This window comes from Zootermopsis nevadensis, unplaced genomic scaffold (assembly GCF_977971745.1).
Source record: "Zootermopsis nevadensis isolate Lab colony 2312 unplaced genomic scaffold, Znev_1.0 Znev_ptg000028l, whole genome shotgun sequence".
NCBI lineage: Eukaryota > Metazoa > Arthropoda > Insecta > Blattodea > Termopsidae > Zootermopsis > Zootermopsis nevadensis.
In genome coordinates, this window is record NW_028259160.1 from 11,124,222 (window position 1) to 11,146,700 (window position 22,479).

At 37.2% G+C, this 22,479-nt stretch overlaps 2 protein-coding genes across 3 annotated transcripts; one reads left to right on the forward strand and one right to left on the reverse strand.

Moving 5' to 3' along the window:
* Positions 1-27: 27 nt before the first annotated feature.
* Ltn1 (E3 ubiquitin-protein ligase listerin) lies at positions 28-20,115 on the reverse strand. 2 transcript variants are annotated; one of them, XM_087357359.1, is made up of 22 exons: positions 19,959-20,115; positions 19,337-19,543; positions 18,981-19,247; positions 18,610-18,725; positions 18,004-18,358; positions 17,355-17,545; positions 16,867-17,002; positions 15,001-15,729; positions 13,990-14,188; positions 12,695-13,046; positions 11,679-12,252; positions 10,667-10,785; positions 10,179-10,323; positions 9,552-9,733; positions 8,318-8,823; positions 7,631-7,841; positions 6,222-6,512; positions 5,791-5,971; positions 4,836-5,012; positions 4,331-4,522; positions 612-779; positions 28-202 (listed from the first exon to the last, which is right to left on the reverse strand). In XM_087357359.1, the coding sequence occupies exons 1-22, from the start codon at positions 20,004-20,006 to the stop codon at positions 143-145; spliced, it is 5,406 nt and encodes a 1,801-aa protein (XP_087213485.1). In that variant the 5' UTR covers positions 20,007-20,115; the 3' UTR covers positions 28-142. The 2 variants fall into 2 exon arrangements, with proteins under 2 accessions (XP_087213485.1, XP_087213484.1); XM_087357358.1 differs by having other exon boundaries at positions 9,552-9,754.
* Positions 20,116-20,209: 94 nt separating this feature from the next.
* On the forward strand, positions 20,210-21,333 carry PIG-F (phosphatidylinositol glycan anchor biosynthesis class F). The gene has a single exon (XM_087357363.1). It carries the CDS (start codon positions 20,412-20,414, stop codon positions 21,135-21,137), a length of 726 nt encoding a protein of 241 aa, XP_087213489.1. The 5' UTR covers positions 20,210-20,411; the 3' UTR covers positions 21,138-21,333.
* Positions 21,334-22,479: the final 1,146 nt, after the last annotated feature.

The window sequence follows — 22,479 nt, forward strand, 5'->3', positions numbered from 1 at the left end:
CTATGTTTTTGAAAACAAAGTACAATATTAAAAAACATAAGGAATTGCAGGGAACCTGGAGGTTCAACAAGCTTAAGTTTTTATTAGCACAATATTCAATTTACAATAATATTAGTCTTAATAATTTTAAATACTCCATGAGTTAGAAGAGATTGCGGCAGATGGGGCACGTTGCTTTATTGCTTGTACTGAACCACTTGTACTGAAAAAGAAAAGACATTTAGTGGCATATTACCTCACATCCACTTTTTCCATAAATTATACCATTAGAATTCCCCATATAAGCAGCAGTGTGAGAAGAAGGAAGACAACTTGAAAAGAAAAGGAACAGGTTGGAATAAAAGGTTATAGGACAACAGACACTCAGTAAAGGTGTAATAAACCGAGCAGGGAATGTGTTGAAACAGAGATGTATTGAAGAAAAGAAGGTATGTGGGGTTGAAACGCTCACAGAAGGAAATGGCAAAGTGAGCAGAGAATTGGAAACATGCTGCCTAAGGGAAGTGGTAATGGATAATGGAGAGCCTTACGAAGGAAATGGCTACACAAACTGGAAAAGGTGAAAGGTTGACAGAGAAAAGTTGTATTTCAGGCACATACTATCTACTTACCAAGCAACTGGAGTGAAATTTCTTTTTGCATGTGGAGCAGCACTGCCGAGGAATCTGGAAGTTTGAGCCATGCAAAATGGAAAAGCAAATATAGCACTCCTCGACTCCTTCAAAACGCTTGTCTAAGTTGCTCTTCCAGAGTGCCAGGCCATCCCAGATGGAGCCATTCTGCAATATTACCAACAATGCAGACTGGGTAATGAAGACCCATACCACACCACATATCTTCACAGCAAATGGAGATGTTTCTGCATTGTATTTTTCAATAGAGATTAAAAGCTATACTATCAGTGATGAAAAACATAATTCAATTCAAATCCAAATCACTGCACATGCTGATTGCATGGAGGCTGGCACTTAATAAGTTATCATAACTAAGTATACCTATATTACATCTCAGTAGGCACCAGTAGGTGGCAATGTTCTTTTTGAGGAACCATATTTTGGAGTGTAAGGAATATATTATACTTGAATACTTCAAAAAATTATAAACTAATGACTGAAAACAATAAGTAACTCAGACAGACGTATATGAATATATGGATCCATTGTCTACAGAAGTTAAAAGAACTTATTAAGAATAAACAGCCTTCAGAAACAAGGAACTTGTTGAATGTTTTTAATGTGCACTGCATGACAGGATATATTCTGGAAGAATGTGGTATAAAAATTGCAATACTCATTTTTAAAAAGAGAGGGAAAAAGATCTGCCATGCTTATACTCTGTGTATAAAACATATACTGAAATATGGGGAGAAAAATTCAAATTACTGCAGAGACATTACTATCCAGTAACTGATAGAAAAACAGAGTTAAACTTATGGGATTCAAATTAATATTATTCTCTCAGATATACCTAGGACTCCTAAGTGGTCCCTTTCTTTCAGATCTTCAAACATTTCATATGCAATTTCCAACCTTCCCACTTTTGTGCTACATGCCCTAGTAATCTCAACTTTGAGGACTCGATCACTCTACAGTAGGGCACCGCTTATACGGCGGGTTAGGGACCAGACCCCCCGCCGTAAAGCGAAAATCGCCGAAAAGCGGTTCTTTACCTTATTTCACTTGCAAATGCATATCAAAGCATAATAAGATGTTACACTATCATATAGTAAGTGCACAATAGTGCTAGGCCTAAGAAAATGATATGAAAGTTAAATGAATATCAGTAATACACACATTGTCCTCAGCTTATAGTGATTGGTGAATATAAATTTGAAAATTGATATGCTTATAGTAGGAAGGATGAAGGAGATGGCACATCTTCATCATGTGACTCTTCAACGAATCCTATTCGTTTTGGTGATGGTTCGGAAGCCACAGACATGCCTTGTTCACGAAGTTTAATCATCTCTAACTTGGTATTTAAAGTAAGAGGCTTACGACTCCTCTTTTTATCGCTACTACCCTTAGACGCCATTGTAATTACACTGTAGTAACACAAAAATATTATATAAATATACAGTTTGTAATAACTGAAAAATTGCCAGAAATACAGAGACACGCGAAGCGCACAAAAGAAGTAAACAGACTGAATCAACGACGAGAAAGTGGCGCCGGACGCACTTCTCTGACTCAGCTGTTGAGCGCTGTATTAGCGGATCGCCATAAAGCGGAGCGCCGAAAAGCGGGGCCCTACTGTACATCCTGAAGATCCACTAATTAGAGCAGGAGATTTCAACTGCCAAATTGATAAGGCCACGCAAAAGAGCAAACTGCTAGTCGAAGCTCTCGAAGAAGAAGGCTTTGGGCTAATAAGCGACGCAGAGCAAAAAACATATCTTGCACCCAATGGAAGCAGAACGATAGACATCATATTTTTCTGTGAATAAAATTTCAATGATCCCCTCTGTCAAGTAGGAAGACATAATAGGCCTGGGGGAGGCCAAGAAGGCCATCGTGGATGCCGTGATATTCCCAATGAAGTTCCCAGAGCTGTTTAGAAGAGCCCGGAAATCCTTCAAGGGAATTTTACTTTTCCCCCGACGGTTTCCGGAATTGTTTACAGGAGCCACACACAGTATCGAGAAAGTTCGGATATGCGGACGACCTGGCACTGGAAACCCAACGCAAGCAATTTGAGAATACCGAGATAATCCTCTCAAGAGACCTTACAACGCTTGGCGAATACCTCAAGAAGTGGCGATTGATCCCTAGCCCTTCCTTGACAGAACACCATCTTTCAAGAAATGTCTACATAATACTGCTGCAAAAATAACAACCAGGAACAACATTCTACAGAGACTACGCAGCACAACCTGGGGCTCTTCAGCATCTACCCTACGGACCTCTGCATTAGGCCTGGTTGTCCTGACAGCGGAATACTGTGCTCCGGTATGGCTTAACAGCCCACGTGTCCACAAATTACACTCACAGTTCAACACTATAATGAGGACTATAACAGGCTGTCTCACAACAACTCCCACCCACTGGCTACCTATACTTAGCAGAATTGTACCACCAGCAATACGTAGACAAGAAGCCTTGTCTACAGAATTTAAGAAACTGCAAGTAAATCCTAACCTCCCAGTTCACGACGACGTCCTTCATATTAATCTCGAAAGTCTGATATCCAGGCGACGAGTTACTGCAGATTGCCTTCCAGCTGGGCAATTTTAAAAGCAAGCTTTCTTGTCCAGGTTAAAAAATGTTGACCAGAGATTTTCTTTGTTTTTCTTATTTCTGCAGAAAGGACTTTGGTGTGCAGAGAGAGGACAAATGACAGCAAAAGAACGATATGCACATGAAGCAATAAAGATGTTTACGCTTGCTGCACACTTTTTGGAAAAACAAATGGAAGGTATGTTGAGACAAATTTGCAGTTTATTCTGTCAGTAAAATCTTAGTTAAAGCAGACACTGTAAACATCCTAGCCATGTACTTCAAACCCCATACAGACGTAGAAATAATAATAGCAGCAATAATGAGCGCAACATTACTAATACAGTAGGGTACCGCTTATACGGCGGGTTAGGGACCAGACCCCCGCTGTAAAGCGAAAATCGCCGAAAAGCGGATCTTTACCTTATTTCACTTGCAAATGCATATCAAAGCCTAATAAGATGTTACACTATCATATAGTAAGTGCACAATAGCGCTAGGCCTAAGAAAATGATATAAAAGTTAAATGAATATCAGTAATACACACATTGTCCTCAGCTTATAGTGATTGGTGAATATAAATTTGAAAATTGATATGCTTATAGTAGGAAGGATGAAGGAGATGGCACATCTTCATCATGTGACTCTTCAACGAATCCTATTCGTTTTGGTGATGGTTCGGAAGCCACAGACATGCCTTGTTCACGAAGTTTAATCATCTCTAACTTGGTATTTAAAGTAAGAGGCTTACGACTCCTCTTTTTATCGCTACTACCCTTAGACGCCATTGTAATTACACTGTAGTAACACAAAAATATTATATAAATATACAGTTTGTAATAACTGAAAAATTGCCAGAAATACAGAGACACGCGAAGCGCACAAAAGCTGTAAACAGACTGAATCAACGACGAGAAAGTGGCGCCGGACGCACTTCTCTGACTCAGCTGTTGAGCGCTGTATTAGCGGATCGCCATAAAGCGGAGCGCCGAAAAGCGGGGCCCTACTGTAGTATTTGGTAACAATCATACCAAATAACACAATGTTTGCAAACCATTACAAATTCAATCTCTCATACAGTTTCACTGTATAAACAAAATGGATGATATATGTACCTGATGTGTTAGGAAGACTGTGAGCTGCATCATCCAGTTACGCCACTGACCAGCATCTACAAGTTGTTTCCCGCTTTCAACATGAACAGGACCCAGTGGGTAGTTACTGGGAAGTTGAATAGACAATTCCATGCACGCTTCATCCACTTTATACAATGCCACCACTTCTCGTACACTGGGGTACACCTTCACCTGCAGTATGTATGAATGCATCATGTAACATGACATAATTTTCATGCATCTCTTAGAATGGAGTATACATAATGGGCTCTTGATCTTACCCCTACCACCTGCACAGTTAAATTTTCTATTTTGTCACACTGGAGTTTTGCCAATATCTGACCTGGTACAAAGTGCTCAGTCCAAGATAGCACCAAACATAAACTAGACCATGACTCTCATTAAATACGTACATAGTTGTGGTCTTTACAATTTGATACCATATGACATTCAGTTGAAAGAAATGTACAAATACTATATCAGAGACTGCAGTAGTTTTCATTACCAGCATGTTACCATGATGCATGTCTTTGCCCTGGATCACCTTCATCTCCTCTGCACATAAAAGAGGGGCACAGTGTACTGATGTAATGTGTTCCACAAGGCTTGCTACCCTTGGCTCCATGTCACCCCACCACTGCCGCACTAGTGCTGGAAGCCTCTGCAAAGCACTGTAGTATACCTTAAAAGAAATTTCAAAATAAAATGATGCAATAGGGGTTAAGGAACTTGCACGAACATAAGACAGCCTACTAAAGTGATGAGATTACTTCATAATACACATATTTCTTGAAGAGTGGATACTTACTCAGTTGGTCAAAACATTTCTTGCTTTTCTGGAACCTGAAGGTTCATTACAGTGGTCACTGGGCCATATCCTGAATCAGCTGACTTCAGAACATACAGTATCTATTTTAATATCAGATTTTAGACACTCACAGTGGTGAATGTGACGATGGCATCTTCAGCTTTGAAGATGTATGCAATATGTTCCTATAAATGCTGGTACCTACCCAAAACTCCACATAGCATCACAACCCAGAAAGACCAAAATAAAAATGTTAATATTGTTCACATGAGTTTCCTAACTGACCTCTTTCCCTTTGGTTTATCAACTAAAATTTTGTATACATCTCATTTCCATGTGTGCTACATGTCCCTTCCATATATCCTTTCTTTACTTAATCTCCAAACAATTTTAGGTAGACTGTAGAATTAAAAAGCTACTTTTTATGTAATTTTCATCATCATCCTGTTTTATCTTCAACAACATACCAAGTACCAGATATATTTACAACCAAAGGCAAAATTATAGCTTAGTATATTTGAACTTTATGGCTTTGGACAGAAAGCTATCAGAGAAGACTGGTAGCAAACATTTCCTAAATTTAAGTAATAGTTCACAATGATATAGTTTCTTATTTCATATTAAGATTCCTGCAGAAGTGTGCTAAGCTTACCCAGCAAGACATATGCTCCAACATCTCACTGCTATGCACCTGGGAAAACGCCAGAGACGGGGCAGAAGCAAACATTTCTGATGCTTTATGGACCTTAAATTTAGGGTCTGTTGCTTGTAACACTTGTTCAGGCATCAGTCGAAACACATTCTGTAGGAGGCTCTTTACAGAACCTGAATCCCTGCAATGATTTTACGATTCTTAGCGAATTTTCATCAAAATGTAAATTATGACAATATAGTTCAACACATACATGAATACACATTCAATTAATTTCGAAGTTTGTCAGAATGACAAATAGGATGTGCTTTGGCTAAAATGTTTGAAAACTATAGAGGAGAACACATAAAATTAACAATCTACTTATATATGACAATCAATATTCTAGTATAAAGGTAATTACTAATCACTGCATCTAATCTGACAATTACCTAAGCATGGTTGCATAGTGATAACGTAGCTCAGAGGCAGCCAACCCACACATTTCAAGAACAACAGCCCAAAGCAGGAGGTAAGCTGTTGTATAGGTATAGCAATCAGTAAATGGACGCACTATGCAACTATCCCCCAAGCGAATACCCTGCAGCATGGTGTCCACAACAGTCTGTGTCTGACGTAAAGAGTTCTGCAACTTTGCTAGGCTCAGTCCATCGCTATCTTTATCCACAGCGGCAGCAGCAAAAGCTGCCTGTGTATCCATGTCAATCAGCCCATGGATCAGTCTAAAACACAGAAATGTGGCTATGTACTAGCATTTAACATGTAGTAGGTCTTATCTGAATCAGACCATATAATTTACAGGTTTAAAGGGAATACAGAAGAAGGTTTTGAAGTAATTACTGAAGATTCCTAGTGATTTGAAGCACTGTATTCAGGGGAAGTACATTGTGGTAACCTTCTTCTTCTTCTATGGCTCTACGTTCCGTATTTGGTCCATGGCCTCCTCAATTATCCTCTTCCATTCGGTCCTCTGTTAGGTCCGTCTGTCCGAGGCTATGATTGAGGTTTCAATCCTTTTTACGGTGCAAGGTTGTTAGTCTTGCAACCAACCCCCAACCTGGAGGACCAGGGTACCTGTCTTAGTTTGACCTCTCCCCATCGATCAATTTGGCTAGGGAGGCCATACCAGTAGCCATGCTACCGCCAGCATAGCTCTTTGGGTCACTGAGGTACTCAAGCCCCACCACCATGACAAGGTGCAGGTACCATTACTCTCTTGAATTAGAAAGGAATGTCAGCAAAACTACTATTATTTATTAAAGAACCAGCATAATTGGGGTTCTGAAGAGACTTGAACAGATACTAAAACTGAGATGGCTTAGACTGGTGTAGGGCTGTAGGACACAAACCCCAAGCCTTACTCACACACCCTTCCAGCTCACTGTAACAATTGGCTGGGATTCGTTGTTTGACACAAGGAGAGGGAGAGAGAGTGAGAGGATACTGGGAAACAAAGGTTAAGCTCTGTGCAACTTCAACTTTAGCACTGAATTGAGGTGAGTGGTTAGCTTCACACTACAGTCATTTTATTCCTGGGAAAATTGCCCTCAATTTCCATTAGCTAGAAAGCTGGTGGTCTCCAGAGGTAGTCTGGTAATGGTGGAAAAAGACAGAAAAATTCTTACTCTTGCAAATATTGAACTCCAGTCATCCAGCTTGTAGCCAAGCACTTTACTGACCGAGCTATCCTACCTCTGTCACCAAAAGAAGTATTACAAAATAGCAGTCAAAACAAAAGAGATATTTGGAAAGGTTAATAATGAGATGGAAGAAGTTTGGAACAGGCTTCTGGCATAACCCTCGATGAATCAGCATTGAGAAATCAAAACCAGAGGCTCACCGGGTCAGCATATGATACGCTGTGAGCTGAAGAGGAATCAGAGGTGAATGTAGTAGTTCAAAGCAGTACTGCATCAATGTATCAAGAGCTGCATAATTACTTGTGGAGCCAGACTTTAAAAAGTAGTCTGGATCAATGTGCAGCATAACCTCTCCCAGACTTTCCAACAGTGGTAGATCAAGCAGAGATACAGAACCGGTTTCTACCATACCTAAAACAATCCAAGAACTATAATATATTGTTTATATTTTTAAGTGTCCTTCACACCCTCATGCCTATCCATCCATCAGTCAGTCCACATCATTATAACACATTGTTGGACAACAATACACTTGTAATAACAAGTTCTTCACGAATCTTCAATGAATTATTAATGAAACAGTCTACAACGCAAGTTTTACCTACTGCCTCTTACAAAAAATACTTTATCCTTTCATTCTAAGATTACACCATAAAACAAAGATTGTAGTTACATACCTGTTCAACATTTCCCTGCAACAACAAAATTTAATAGCAAAGTGACGGAAATTCTGCATGAACAACATTTAGAACTTATGTGACTAATTCAATACCATAAAAAATGGAACCATATGAGAGAAAAATTCTTGAAATGGCAAATATTAAATGGGGGTGTACTGTGAAGATCTGAAGACAATACACCACTGAAGTTAAGATTAAGACACTTACCAGTAACTGAATAAAATATGGAAACAATTGCCTCATGGACATCTTCAGAAAATACATCCAACCACTCTGTTTTCAGCTTTTCATGGAACATTTTTACATCACCACTGTCGTTATCATGTGATACAGTCAGGAAGTTGGACAGTGCCTTATAAAGATGAAAGATAGCCAGTGCAAATACGGTTTCATTATTACTGTCCACACAAAATGATTCAGCCATCTGATTAGATTTGGAAACTGTAGACAATTTCATATTTATACCAGGAGACTCGCAACTTCTTTCTTTGACTTTGATTGTCAGAGTCTTGGGCAACAACGGTAGTATGCCACTTCTTGACGGCAGGAAGAGTAAATTCCGGCTATTTTTCACAGTCAGCATCCAGGAAGCAAGTGAGATAATGGTGGTATCCCACAGACTAGATGTCAGAAGCTCTGGACACTTTTCTATCACTGCAGCCAGGAACCTGGCTGCTGCTACAACTGTTTTAACCTGAGACCTCTTCACTTTACTGTTAAGAAAAATGGATGAACTATAAGAACAAGCACAGAAACTACATTATTAGACAAATACATATTACTGTTTCTCAATGGATATCCCTGGCAAGGTTGAATCTGTGTCAAATACTGACTCAGATAAATTAATATAAACACTTTGTTAGTCTGCTAAACAGGATCACAAATTTGAACATATTCTCCCAAATTTCTTTCTCCTTATATGTATAGCTATTTCTTATCATAGATTCAGTACCTTCTCCACATAATTAAACTCAATAAACAAATGTTCTGCTTGTGAACTGAATTGTAGCTCCGCATACAAATATCTTTAAAAATCCTGACAAAGGTACAACCTTTATCACACACAGCAGCTTCTTGTGTTACTTGGGCAGACACTGATATTATCAAGGCAGTAAAATACAATAACCATAAAAGAAAACTATTCTGTGTAAGAACAAATCATTCTTACAGCAAAATTCAACCATCACGTAGATACTTTTGTTTTATGTAAGTATTTTGTAACAAAGACAATGTTTAACTTTTTTACATACAAATGGGGAAGTAAACAAACTTAATGTCATAATAGCTCCAAAGGTTTTGCACTGTAATTTACTCATACTCACTGTCACAATACTCAAATTATGGTACATCCTTGTTCTGAATCACACTGTATATAAAACAATCTACATTGAACTCATTTTCAACGAGAAAATATAAACTGCTTGTTACCTAATTTACTTACCAGTCAAATAACAGGTCAGCTTTGTCATCCTGCTGATACCAAATTAGCACTGAATTTAGAAAACTGAGAAGGAAGTCCACATGATCTACAGGAACAGTTCCTTCTAAGTGATTCAGCCAGCAAGTTACCATAAGTAGTTTATCCTCGTCCAATGTTGCCAAGTCTGGCCTCATATCTTCTACCTTCAGATAGGATGGAAATGTCTATAATGAGAGAATATAATCTAGAAAAATACATGAAAGTTGGCCAATGAAATGTAAAAACATCTGTAGAGAAAATTCCTTTCACTGACAAGTTTTTCTTGTATGAAGCTCAGAAAAGAGCCCTTGAGAAACTTTTATTCAATCAAATTGTCAAGAAATTCCTCACCCTTTATGGAACACAAAGGTTCATCACTGTAATGACAGCACAACAGTGGTCCCTATCCCGAGTCACACTCTGTTCGCTTAAGACATGTTTTAATATTTATGTGTACTCTCTTTCCTTGAAATTTCCTGGGTAAAATTCTGTATCCATTCTCATGTCCTCCATGTGTGCTACATGCCCTGTCCATTTAATCCTTGATATAATCACCCAAATATGTGTTGAATATCACATAATATAGCTGTAACATAGTTGATATATTACTTCAAAAATGTGAATTGTTCCAGTAATCTTGTATCCTGCATTTGAAGTAAGATCTAAGTAAAGATCCTGCAGATCTGTTCGTTTCAGCACTTGCGTGTGCAAGTGGCATACTGCCTGCACCCATAAATGTCCACAATGCAAAGCTCTGGAAAAGAAAAACCAGCTCTATAATGTAGCAGTTCACATACATAATATGCAAATGTATTAATGGTACAATGTCATCACTGGTTACTTTTTAATATTCTGTCACAGCGGAGTTAGACGACATTTATTACAATACAATGTTGTATAAAGTTGATGCTCTCAAGTTCCAGATAATTCCAGTATCTATTAACATTAAAGAATTACCATACTGCAATGTTAACAGAGATGAGGTAGGTTGTATGGAATGACTGCTAAAGAGCCAAAGCAAGTAATGCATTCCAGATACAACCATTATCATTCTGCAAGTAAAGTCTTAAAACACAGCAAAAACTTGGTAAACATACCTTCCTGTAGCAATGTGAGTGATATATTCTGTTGTCTTAGCATCAAAAGTATATATCAACGATTGAAATCGTTCATTTAAAATATCATACTTTGAAAATATCTTGTAGTAATATTTTGACTGAAAAAATAAACAACAATAAGTGACATTCTAACATTTACACTAAGTTACATTAAGTTTCCTTAATCATGATAATATTAACTTGAATACTGACTTGTAAAGTGACTAGTAATTCAATGGAGCACAGTCCTTAAATGGCTCACAATCAGCTGGACAAGAAATTCCCTGCTTTAAAGAGTTCCTCAGGATTCATTAGTGCCTTCACAGCAACCTACCCTCAACAGCTGAATCCAATTCACAGCCCAACGACCCATTTCTTTATGATACACTTTAATATTATTCTCACATGTCTAGGTTTCTCCAGTTCTCTCTTTCTTCCAGGTTTCCCAACTAAAACTTTTTATGAATTTATCATCTCCCCTCACATTCTGCAAGCTCCAATGATTTCATCCTCAATTTGATCACCTTAATAATATTTGCTCCATTCACACCTTATTTCCAAACTATCGTCTTCCATTCAGGTATTTTTAAATTATCATAAAATTAAAACCATAAATATATTTTTAGTGCAATGGTCTCCAGATGTCACATCTCTCAGACTTTCCAGCATTTTCTGTCGAAATGGCATGCAAATACATAAATATCAAAATGAAACAAATACCAAAGTACTTGTTTTTAAGATGATGTCTTAGGAAATTTGACAGCCTTCAAGTTGAAGTACCTGAGTAAATAAATGCAGACAGTGAGTCCAATGTGTGTCAGATATTCATTATGATGTTGATGATGATAATAAATGAATAAAGACCAATCAAAATAAATCTGTACAAAACATTCACATTCTGAAAGTACTGCAGACATGAAAGTGCATCTTTATAAGAAACAAAATTGTGAAAACTGCAAACCTGAAAGTAAAATTCTTGGGAATGAAAATGAAAGTCATAAGAGACACTCACACTCTTGTAATGTCTGGTGAAGGACTCGTGTAGTGCTGTGGAATAAATTCCCATCAGAAGTTGATCCTCCAATAGATGAACATAGCTGCTTGAAAGCCAGCATGATGTTTCTTCCTCAACAACTGCTTGCTTTGAATCATCCCTTATCTCACCTTCTTCCACTCGGTTCCAACATTCAGGTAACTTTGAAATAAGTGTGATTGAAAATAGTAATAGTATAACATACTGCATAATTTCCTCCTCTGATTCTATATTATTTCCCTCATCACCAGTACATGACTTGCCAACACTATGGGAGTTCCCATCAAGTGGACACTGCGTTTGCGAATGTTTGTTGTTAAGATTTAGCAAACCCTTCAACTGTTCTGCATGTAGACAAATAGCTGTTAGTTTGTGTTCACTGGCAACAATCTTGGAGGACAAAGAGTTTAAGAAAACCAAGCCAAGTTCAACTGCAGTCAATACATAGGATGCTTGGTCATCAGTGTCAGTCTGGAAGCACATCACAGCCGCGTGAAGGAACGACACAACTGTATCCACAGTGTGATCAATCGACTCCATTAAAACATCCTCCCTGCAATGGAAACAAAGTCATTTAGAGTATTTTTAACTCAATCTAAAACATAATATTCTACCATTCAATTCATAATCTGTAACCTTCCAATATTCTATTTAAGAACTGTAACGTTACCTTTAGGTTACATTTACAGAATTTTAAATATTCACTGCATAAAAAACGTTTTAAATACAATTTGTAAAACATTATTTAAGATGTTTTGCCGGGTGTGCAGTTTACTTAAGCTTAAACCATATAAGATTTTCAGGTTCAAGCATGGAGAGACTGTGTAAAACAGTGAAAAATTTTATTCAGGATTGTCTGCTATTCAAACTGGTTGCCTCCCAAACAAGATTCTACAGCATTAAATCTAAACACCCTGCTCAATTCTATGGTATGTTACGAAGTCATAAAGGTCATACAGGAATGTCAATCATTCAAAACATAAGGAATACACAACCTCAAAAGCTCTTCCTTCACAACCTCAGCAAACTTCAATGCAAACTTCTGGAAGTTCTCACTGCAGCTGCCATGCAGCCGAGCCAGTGAAGAGATGCCAACACGCCATGCGTCACTCACTTCCTTTTTGCTGCCCCTACTATTCTGGCAACTTAACCGAAACAAGGAGAGTAACAACTCTTCTGCAGCCAAATTGGAGTGCAGAAATGGACACAACATGAGGTCAATGGAATACAGTGACATGACCAGCTCCATCACAAAATCAATACAGAGGGCCTCATTATGAGCAGAGGAAATGGCTCGTGAGAATTCAGACAGAATGTCTGAGAAGGCTGCATGGCTGATCACCAACTCTGTAACACATATATGAATTCCTTTTAAATGAAACTCCTTACTGGATTGAAACTATATTTATACTCCAATTCCTGGGTTTCTGCTGTTGTCTTATGATCTAAAAGCTTTATGCTGTGCAGTGGAAAACAAATGGAAATGTGTACTTGATGTTAGAGATATAATACATAAAGGGAATTAAAAAGTAAGGGCAATTTATTGTTTTTATTTTTTCTACAAAAGATGCACACAAATGTACTGTCATTGTTCAAGGTAATGCCCACATGTCCGTTACTTTGGTCAATAAGTTTCCTGATGCCATCTGCACAGAATGTTTTTTGTTGTGCATATAGCTATGCATATACCATGTTTAACTTTTAAGCTAAACACGTGACAGCAATCCATCTGTCCTCTTGAACCGGGGAAATAACTCAATCAACACTGTCCACCATTCGCAAAGTGGCCGGACAGCCCCAGCAGTCTTCATCAATGTTGGCATTCTGCCACTCTGGAACCTTTCCACCCACTGTTACACCTTCCAATGTGTAATATAGTTTTCTCCACACCATGCTAACATTGTTCTGTGGATCTCAGAGGGCTGACCACAAAACTGAAAGACACGGCATGTTTGAACTATGACTGCACAAGCTTCACTGAATGTAACAGCTACTCAGCGACATGCCTAGACTTGTCTCAGTATGTATGAAAGACAGCCGTCTGACAATTACCATATTATAAATGCACATTGCCCCTACTTTCTTAATTCCCTTCACACATTTTTTAAAACGTGTTTCTACAATCCTGAAAATGTATATAGTCCAATACTGAAAGAAGCAAATGAACAGTGACAAAGATATTAAAGTTATGACAGTTAAAAATTAAATGTAACTTCTTTGCATCACATCAGCAACAAAGGTTCGAAACAAATTAGTAAATAACTATAGTTAACTACAATAGAACATGTACCTCCATCCGCAGTTTTGGCAAGGCAGCATTCAAGTATGTGTTTTGCTTCCACGGCAGTCTTACTAGTGCTAATGTCCTGTGCTAAGGAGACAAGAATCTGACTTAGCTGGGCACCATACAACCAATTCTGCACACAGTGATCAGACCGATGTTCCAGGGCAGATGTAATACACCACAACAACACTGATCTGTTGGACAGCTGACAACAAAATCAATATAATTTTAAATTTAAACTCACATTCTCACACAGTATTTCATTAAGACTTATTTTTATATTACCTGTCTATCTTTTGAACAGTATCACTCTCTCAAGGCAATGAAATCTGGAATTAAAACTAATGACCTATGTAATGCTACCACAGCATATTTGTCCTTTCTTTTATATGCAAGCAATGACGCAAAACTTGAGTACGATCACAGGTGGTACTAATAAAACAACAGCCATGTTCTAATACTGGTACAATCCCTAGTGAAACAGGGCCAGACTGTGTGGATGGATAATTTCTATGATTCATCCTGTCTAGCAAAAATACTGAAGACTACACAAGACAGTCAGTACACTAAAACTGAACAGTATAAAAATAAAAGCGAAAGAAACTAAACACAGTAGAAAAGAATAATAGCACAACATTGTGGCCCTGCTTCTATCACAAAGTGCAGTGACAAAAAATCAGCACTGATTCATGTATCACACACCAAGACTGTTAAAATTAGTAGCTAAAAAGTAGTCAAACCCATTTCAATGTTTGATAACAAGCAATGAATGGATGAAGTTCATTTAAAAAATGCTGCACTCTTATTTGACATGTGTTCAACATGCAACAACAAGGCACACTTTACCTTATAAATAAAATAACAGTTCTACTGTATTCTTGAAAAGTTCAAAAGACATGTATTAAAAATCAGTGTGAAAATAAATTACGGTAACAGTGGTGATAATGACGATGATAATAATAATCTACTAACAATCTGCAGATAGATATATATATATATATACACACACACACATACCTTGCCCAAAGCCTCCAGAATGTGGTCCTTCTCATCATCTGTCAGAAACTTCAACAAACCAAATGTGATGTGTACGACATTCTCAGAACAAATGTTTTCATCCTGTAGCCACTTGTGTAATGTTGAGTCATACAGTTGAACCAAAGACTCATTATAGACCGCTTGTTTGTCTTCTGCAATATCCACTTTTAACAAACTTAAGAACAATTCTCTTGACTCAAATGCTCTTGTCAACTTGGTAAGATACAACAAAAAAACTGGGTCTTCAAATTGTTTTGACTTCCTCAAGTAAGAGGCACTAATAACTTGAACTAAAGTCAGTAAATATTTGTCAATGTTATTGTCTGATATACACAATTCAGTATATGTTGTACTCTCTGGCTCCGAACTTTCATATTCAGAATTTATTTCAGGGGAAATGAATTTAACTTTAAGTCCTCGGCTACACCTCTGATGCTTTGGATTCTTAAGACAAAGACATAGTTCCACGTGTCTACTCAGAAGCCATTCCACAGACATGGTTCTGGGCTGGACTGAACCTCCAGTGTAAATAGAGGACAAAGACTCGAGTATGACAGATGTTAAGTGATCCCAGAAAAGCTGCACTAGATTGCCATACCCTTCACTGTTACTCCAGTGATAAAGAAGGCCTGACACTTGAGGAAACAATGAGGTAGAAACCAAGTGTAGTCTGTGATCCTTCAGCACCAACTCTACTGCTGCAATCAACTGTAAATTGTAAAATGTAAAAGAAAAGTATTAATACACAAACATAGAAAAAACACAGAACTTAAAAATATCTTAGGCAACAAAATTAAAATACATTGATTTAAAAGTAATTTATTCTAAAGTATACAATTTTACCTAGTTAAAAATGAATTGTTGTTGCAAGGCATAAATTATAAAAATGTTGTGCTTGCCGCTGGACCCAATGTTCATGGGTTAAAACCTGGCTGAGGTCGATGGATTTTCAAGGGTGATAAAAATCCATAGCACAACTTCCTTCGGAGGGGAAGTAAAGCCGGCGGTCCCATGTCGTAGATTTACAGCATATAAAAGAACCTTACGAGCATGATACAAGATGTTTTGTAAGCAAAATTCAGCGGCCACTTCTCGCCCACGTCTCTCGTGGTTCACTGCTAGATGGCTCTGGCAGTTAAAATCAGGATTGAGTAGAAATTGTGCAGCAGAGGCAGTGGACTTGTCACTCACTACTCAAATGCACTTTACAAGACTAATAACGACAAGTTGCCGTGAGCAACTGTTGTGGAAAAGGCCACTAGGTCCAATCCCTGTAGTAGATGATGATGATAATTATAAAAATTACTGTAATAATTTAAAATTGTACAAGTAATTAATTTTATTTGATTAAAGTTATTAGTAAAAAACCTGAAATTTAAAATACTATATTTCATTGTAGAACTCCAGAACACCAACTTTCTATTATCATATTAACCTTTATTAGCCATGTGTCACGGCTTACGCTCAGTCCAGCTGTCCATATGTCACAGTTGCATAACCCTTCTTACCTAATCGCTTTGGACAAAATGTTTAGCTTTTATGGGTAGGTTAAGCAGACAGCAATACATTTCCTGACAGACCAGTTTCATTAATTCTCATGTAAATCAAACACTCAAATTTCTTAGCATGAAATTTTGGAGAAAAGAACGTGAGTGAACTATGCAGTGAAACACAATAACAGTAACTGTCCATGCTACTTGAAGGAAGCATCAACTACTCATTTTAAAAAACATACTAGATACATCAACTCCATTTTAAGGTATCACATTTCTTATTAACTTATGTGTTGGATAATGTACTTAAATAGATCATACAGTCATGATTACATAAACACATCATACATACATGATTCTGTACAAGGGCCTGGCAGAAGTCAGATTCATTTAGATGGAGCATCACAATATACCTCAGGCACTCAACATAACATCTGGCAATGGCATTGCATTCTGAAGCACTCTGCATCACAAACTTCTGGCTTAAACTATGAAAAAACATCACAGATTCAGGCTGACATTACAGACTCAAGTGCTGGAAAGTAAATTCCTTCCTTTCTTTACACTATTAATCACGAAAGTGTCAATCCTCTGATCTTGGGATATTCTACACCAGTTCTTTAAAATCGGAGCCTACTGGCTCTGGCACACTTAAATGTTCTGAATCATAACTTTACTTCTATTTATTAAATTTTTGTAATACTGTTTCAGTTATTGAGATTATGTAGTGTTGAATGAGATATGAGGATGATGATGATGAACCAAAGAGAGATGTTGAGAAAGAAGTAATTTAATATTGCTGGCAATATTTCATATTATACAGCATTCAAATTATCTCACCCATGACGCATGTTGTCAAGAAAATTATCATATAAGTCATGCTTATTGGAGCACACTGTAGATGGGATCTTGCTAAGAAATGGAAGAAGGTTTGGAAAGATGGCAGCTGCATTGCCTTGACCTCCCTCACGAAGGATATGCCATAGTTTAGGTAGTACAAATTTCTCTGCATTCACATGCTGCCAGCAATCCTGAAAATTCAATACAATAAAGCACAATTATGGGTCAATGAACCATTATTATGGTAGTAGTAATAGTATAAAACAGAAAGTTAAAAAACCTCAATATAGTGAAATTTAGAGGTAAAAAATTATTTAGATATGGAATTTTTAAGCATAATAGTAACTTTTTATGCCAATTTTAGTCTCAAATAACACTGTAAATGCCATCAATGACAGCAATAAAAATGACATGTCCCACAAACTAAATTTAAATTATACTGCATGTTTAAATTTCATATTATAAATTAAATTTAAATGTTTATAGCCAATTTTAGATAACATCACACAACAGATAAACATTCTAATTCAATTACTTTCGTCCAATTTCAGCTTTTGCATTTATGCCATATAGTCTCAGTTACTGACAATGTAATTACATAAACCACAAATAAATAAATATGCTCTGAGAGCAGCGTAAAGATGCTTACCTCAAGTGTAGTAAGCACATGAAGTGATGCTTCCCAGACTGTTGGTAATACTGTAGGGTCTGTTTCATCTAAATTACCAAATACAGCAAGTGCTACACGAGCTCCTTCATCAGCCAATAAATATGGTGCTTTCTGGCACAGAGCAATAAGTACAGAGAACCAAGCATTGCGGATTAATGCTGAAGTATGGACCGACATTTTCCAGAACTTCTTGGAGGCAATGAGCTTCTTGTTGGCTTCTTGGGCAGCCTGTAGTTGCTCAGCTGGTAGCTTCTGGAGGTACAGTGCATAGCCTTGCAAGCTGCTCACAACTACTCGCTGATATTTAGCCCCCATCTCCTCTGCTGTCACAACCCTTAACAATATTAAGATTTGAATTTATATTTGAATTAATATTTTGTGCTTACCCCATATAAGCTATGATCAGAATAATTATGCCCATTATGCACAGTTATGAGGGGAAAATAGGGATTACAAGCGTATAACAATGGCAAATAACCTAAGTACAAAATGACATTGGATAATGACATATTGATGATTGAGCATATGAGGAGGCCATCTCTCTTAAAAAATCTGTTAGCTCTGAGAAAAGAAATAACAACTTACTTTGGGTTGCTCAATGTCTGGGCTGTGTGGACTGTAAGATTATCACAGATGTAATTCAGAATCTCTTCCTGACAAAATATGATAGCTTCTGTCACTTTTTTTGGAGGGAAGGCATCCTGTATATCATAAAATATAACAAATTTAGTTTAAAACTGATGTCACCAAGAGACAAATTAATTAACCCTCTTTTTACTAAATTATGATGTTAGAGACTTCTAAAGTTACTGTATGAAAAATGTAAATGCTTATTAATAAAATATTTTGTTTGTTACTTAGTTACCGTACCTATAGCTGTTGGCATAGCTCTTGGCTTCAACATCTGCATACCAATTTTTTTAATTTCAAGAAAATGCATATCACTGTATTCAAACCTGGAATGCTAAAGAAGCAGCACTGGCAGCTGGAGGGTAGGTATCATACTGGGATGTAAACCAGGGACCAGCCAGCTGGCGTAGATAAGGAGCAAGATTACGTTTGGCTCTCAGTACCACTGCTCTCTGGGCCTGTTGTGCAGCTTCACGAACACGATGTTCTACATCAACAGCTAAATGGCAGTACAGTCGCGGCCACAGCGGCAAAACTGTTTTTACAGCCTCTGGTTCAGAATTTTTAATCAATTCTGAAAATTCTTGAAGGGCCTACAAATTATCAATAGATTCAGAAAATATAAGGTATAAACAATGAAAAAGTTTTAGTGACATGTAACATATGGTTACATTACAAATACCTTCAGTTTTGTAGTGGAATCCTTCTTGCCCATTTTTTTTAATACTAGATGAAAATTTGGAGAAAGATTTGGGTCAAATTCTTCAGATGTTGCAACTGAAAAGCCAGGAAGAACTGGGACAAAACCTCCATCCTTTACTGCAGTAAAACCCACAAATGTTGGAGTTAAATTTCCAAGTAACTCTGCACTCCTTCCACTGCTAGATGGCTAACAGAAACAGACAACTACTAAGTTTTATAAAACTGCTGCAACAAGTTTTTATAACCACACATTCACACTATAACTTCCAATAACATTAACATGACGGCCAGACTCATATTAATTTTATTCCTATTATAAGTTTCTGAATTCTGTAATAAATCAACAGAAATTTTATATTTCTCATACCATCGAAAAATCGACATTTATATCTGCCTCCATATACAAGTTATACAATTATGATCTAAAACCTTCTCCCCCGGTTCTCTGTGAAACATTTTTAATATTACCTTCAAAAGCAGCTTTAAAATTATACAGACCTTAAGCTGGAAAATATTTTTGCTGGCACCCATGTAACATTCTAAGTATTCAATATGTTTACAATATTCAAGACGCCTGGTTCAGAAATATTTATTACACTTACCTTGGCATTATTTTTAGTTCTCTGCGCCTGCTTATGTTTACCACCCATTTTTACAAACCGATATCAACTAATTTACGTACGAACGCTGACCACAAATAACTGGCATCACCCGTCGTACATCTGAAACCAACATGCAATTTCGTAATACATTTCACAGATTAGCACCTCAACTGCCTAAGATGTGAAAATGCGTGTTATTATCTCTCGTAACAGTTGGAAACCCTTGATTGTACAGACATGGTATCTGCCACAGACATAGATAACCTAAGCAGCCGTACAGAAGTATGGTAGCTGGCCGTTTAACCTCATTTTTTAACTGTGGTGTCTGAAGTCTTGCAACAGAGAAAGTGATATATTTAATTCATATTTTCCGGAATTTTTTATCCTTGTCAATACTCGGGCCATTAATGAAAGTACATACTAGTTATAGCATAAGACTGCTGCAAACAGACAATGTTCATATCTCCTGTTGAAGATGGCCATAAGCTTGTGACATTTTACACTGGTTTCACATGCGTTTACTTCCCCATTGTTATATGTGCAGTATACTTTACAGAATACTTCTTTGGTATAGGAAAATATTCGTTTTTTCCTGTGATTGGGGTTATTTTTGTTGCAGAAAGTAGTAAGTATTTAATTGGAACATGTATCGTGAAACGAAATTCTACAGGTAGTGGAAGATATGATGAAAGATATTTAACAGTTTCTACTAAAAAGAACAGTACAAAAAGCAGATTGAAAGAGGGCATTAAGAGTTCTGTGATCATTGTAATCATGATAGTTGTGTATTTTTCTGTGGCAGTATTATTTGGAGCAGAAGTGTTTAGCAAGCATGAGGAAACTTTTATGTTGAGTGTTCTCCTCTGTGTTTTAACAGTATTTCCAGCATGTTTACATATGGGGGCCAGTTCAGCTATCAATTTGATTTTTGGACAAAAACCTTCCAATGATGTTGTAGGCACATTAATTTTGAGAAGTATACAACTGACTCTGTTTGGTGCTTGGTTGGGAGCATTTGTGATTCCATTGGATTGGGATCGTGCATGGCAGGAATGGCCAATTCCTTGTGCATCAGGAGCAGTGCTTGGATTCACAGCAGCCAATCTTCTTATGATGATTAATGTGGTACCAAAACTAATAAAGAAGAACAGTGCAAAATCTTGTAGAAAGAAACATTAGTATATCCTCTTGAATAAATGCTTATCATTGTGTAATATGATCACTGTATCTAATAATATTGTATTTGGATAAATAGCAGATTACAACAAGTTTTTAGCATAATGGCAACATAGTAGAATAGACTATGCAGATGTTTAGTTTATTGTTTAATGTTCAGTATGCCTAATATACCTAATAAAATGTTTCAATATAGGTATTTTTATTTTGTAATACTTTAATCTATAATGATGAAAATTAACAGAAAACCATTAAGAATTGAAGATAGATACTCTTTACTGGAACACTGATTGCTCATACTATGCTTGACTTTGGGAAATGGGAACAATTGTTTACAGGTTTTAACATCTAATTTGACATTATATAAGACTGACAATCATAAACTGTCATAGTATAGATAATATGAATGAACAGGTCATGATTTTTGGTGTGTGTCTGCTCAATGAAATATAGTTACGGTCGCAGCCCCAAAATCTTCTGTTCATTCATTTGTTTCATTATTCAGTGACATGGGCATGAAGGTACTCCATGTTTTGATTTGGTTTGTTGTTTTAATACTTTACGTAAGTAGTCTTCATATCTGAATTTTGTTTCTTTTCCCGTTGTGAAAAGTAATAAAGTACTGTTACCATGTGCCTGAAGCACGTGTACCTTTTTGGCTGTCCCATTTCCCATGCAAAAGTGATACTATTGCACCAATAATTAAATTTGCTTATGTAAGATTTGAGGTTTTCACAGCGGTGAGTATGAAGATTTCTGTCTTCTGGGTTGTTGTGCTGTGTAGTCTGGTCGATGTTAACCAACGTTTCAGAGGTCATACTGCCTCCGTCATCAGGGCGATGATGACGGAGGCAGTATGACCTCTGAAACGTTGGTTAACATCGACCAGACTACACAGCGCAACAACCCAGAAGACAGAAATCTTCAAATTTGCTTATCTTCACTCTGCATGTTTATTACAAGAAATAATTCTGCTTGCACTTGTTTACACAATATTTTTAACCTGTATGCAAATGCAATTGTACTGTCAACTGTCCAAAGATCCAAACAAGGTCAATGACACAGCTGATTGTGTTGTGAACTTTCTTATACACTGTCTGGATTTGCTTGCACAGCTGTAGCTGCTGTCTTATGAGCTATCTGACAGTCCTCTGCATTAACAGTGTTTCAAAAAATATTCATTGGTGTGATATGTATGCAGGCTGTTGTAAACACAACAGTGAACCTTTGGGTTCCATGAAGGGCCGGGAATTTATTGATTTCCCAATCAACTATCAGCCTCTCAAGAAGGAAAGAGAAAGAATGTCAATGTTTCCTTGAATTGGGGGGGGGGGGGGGGGGTTGA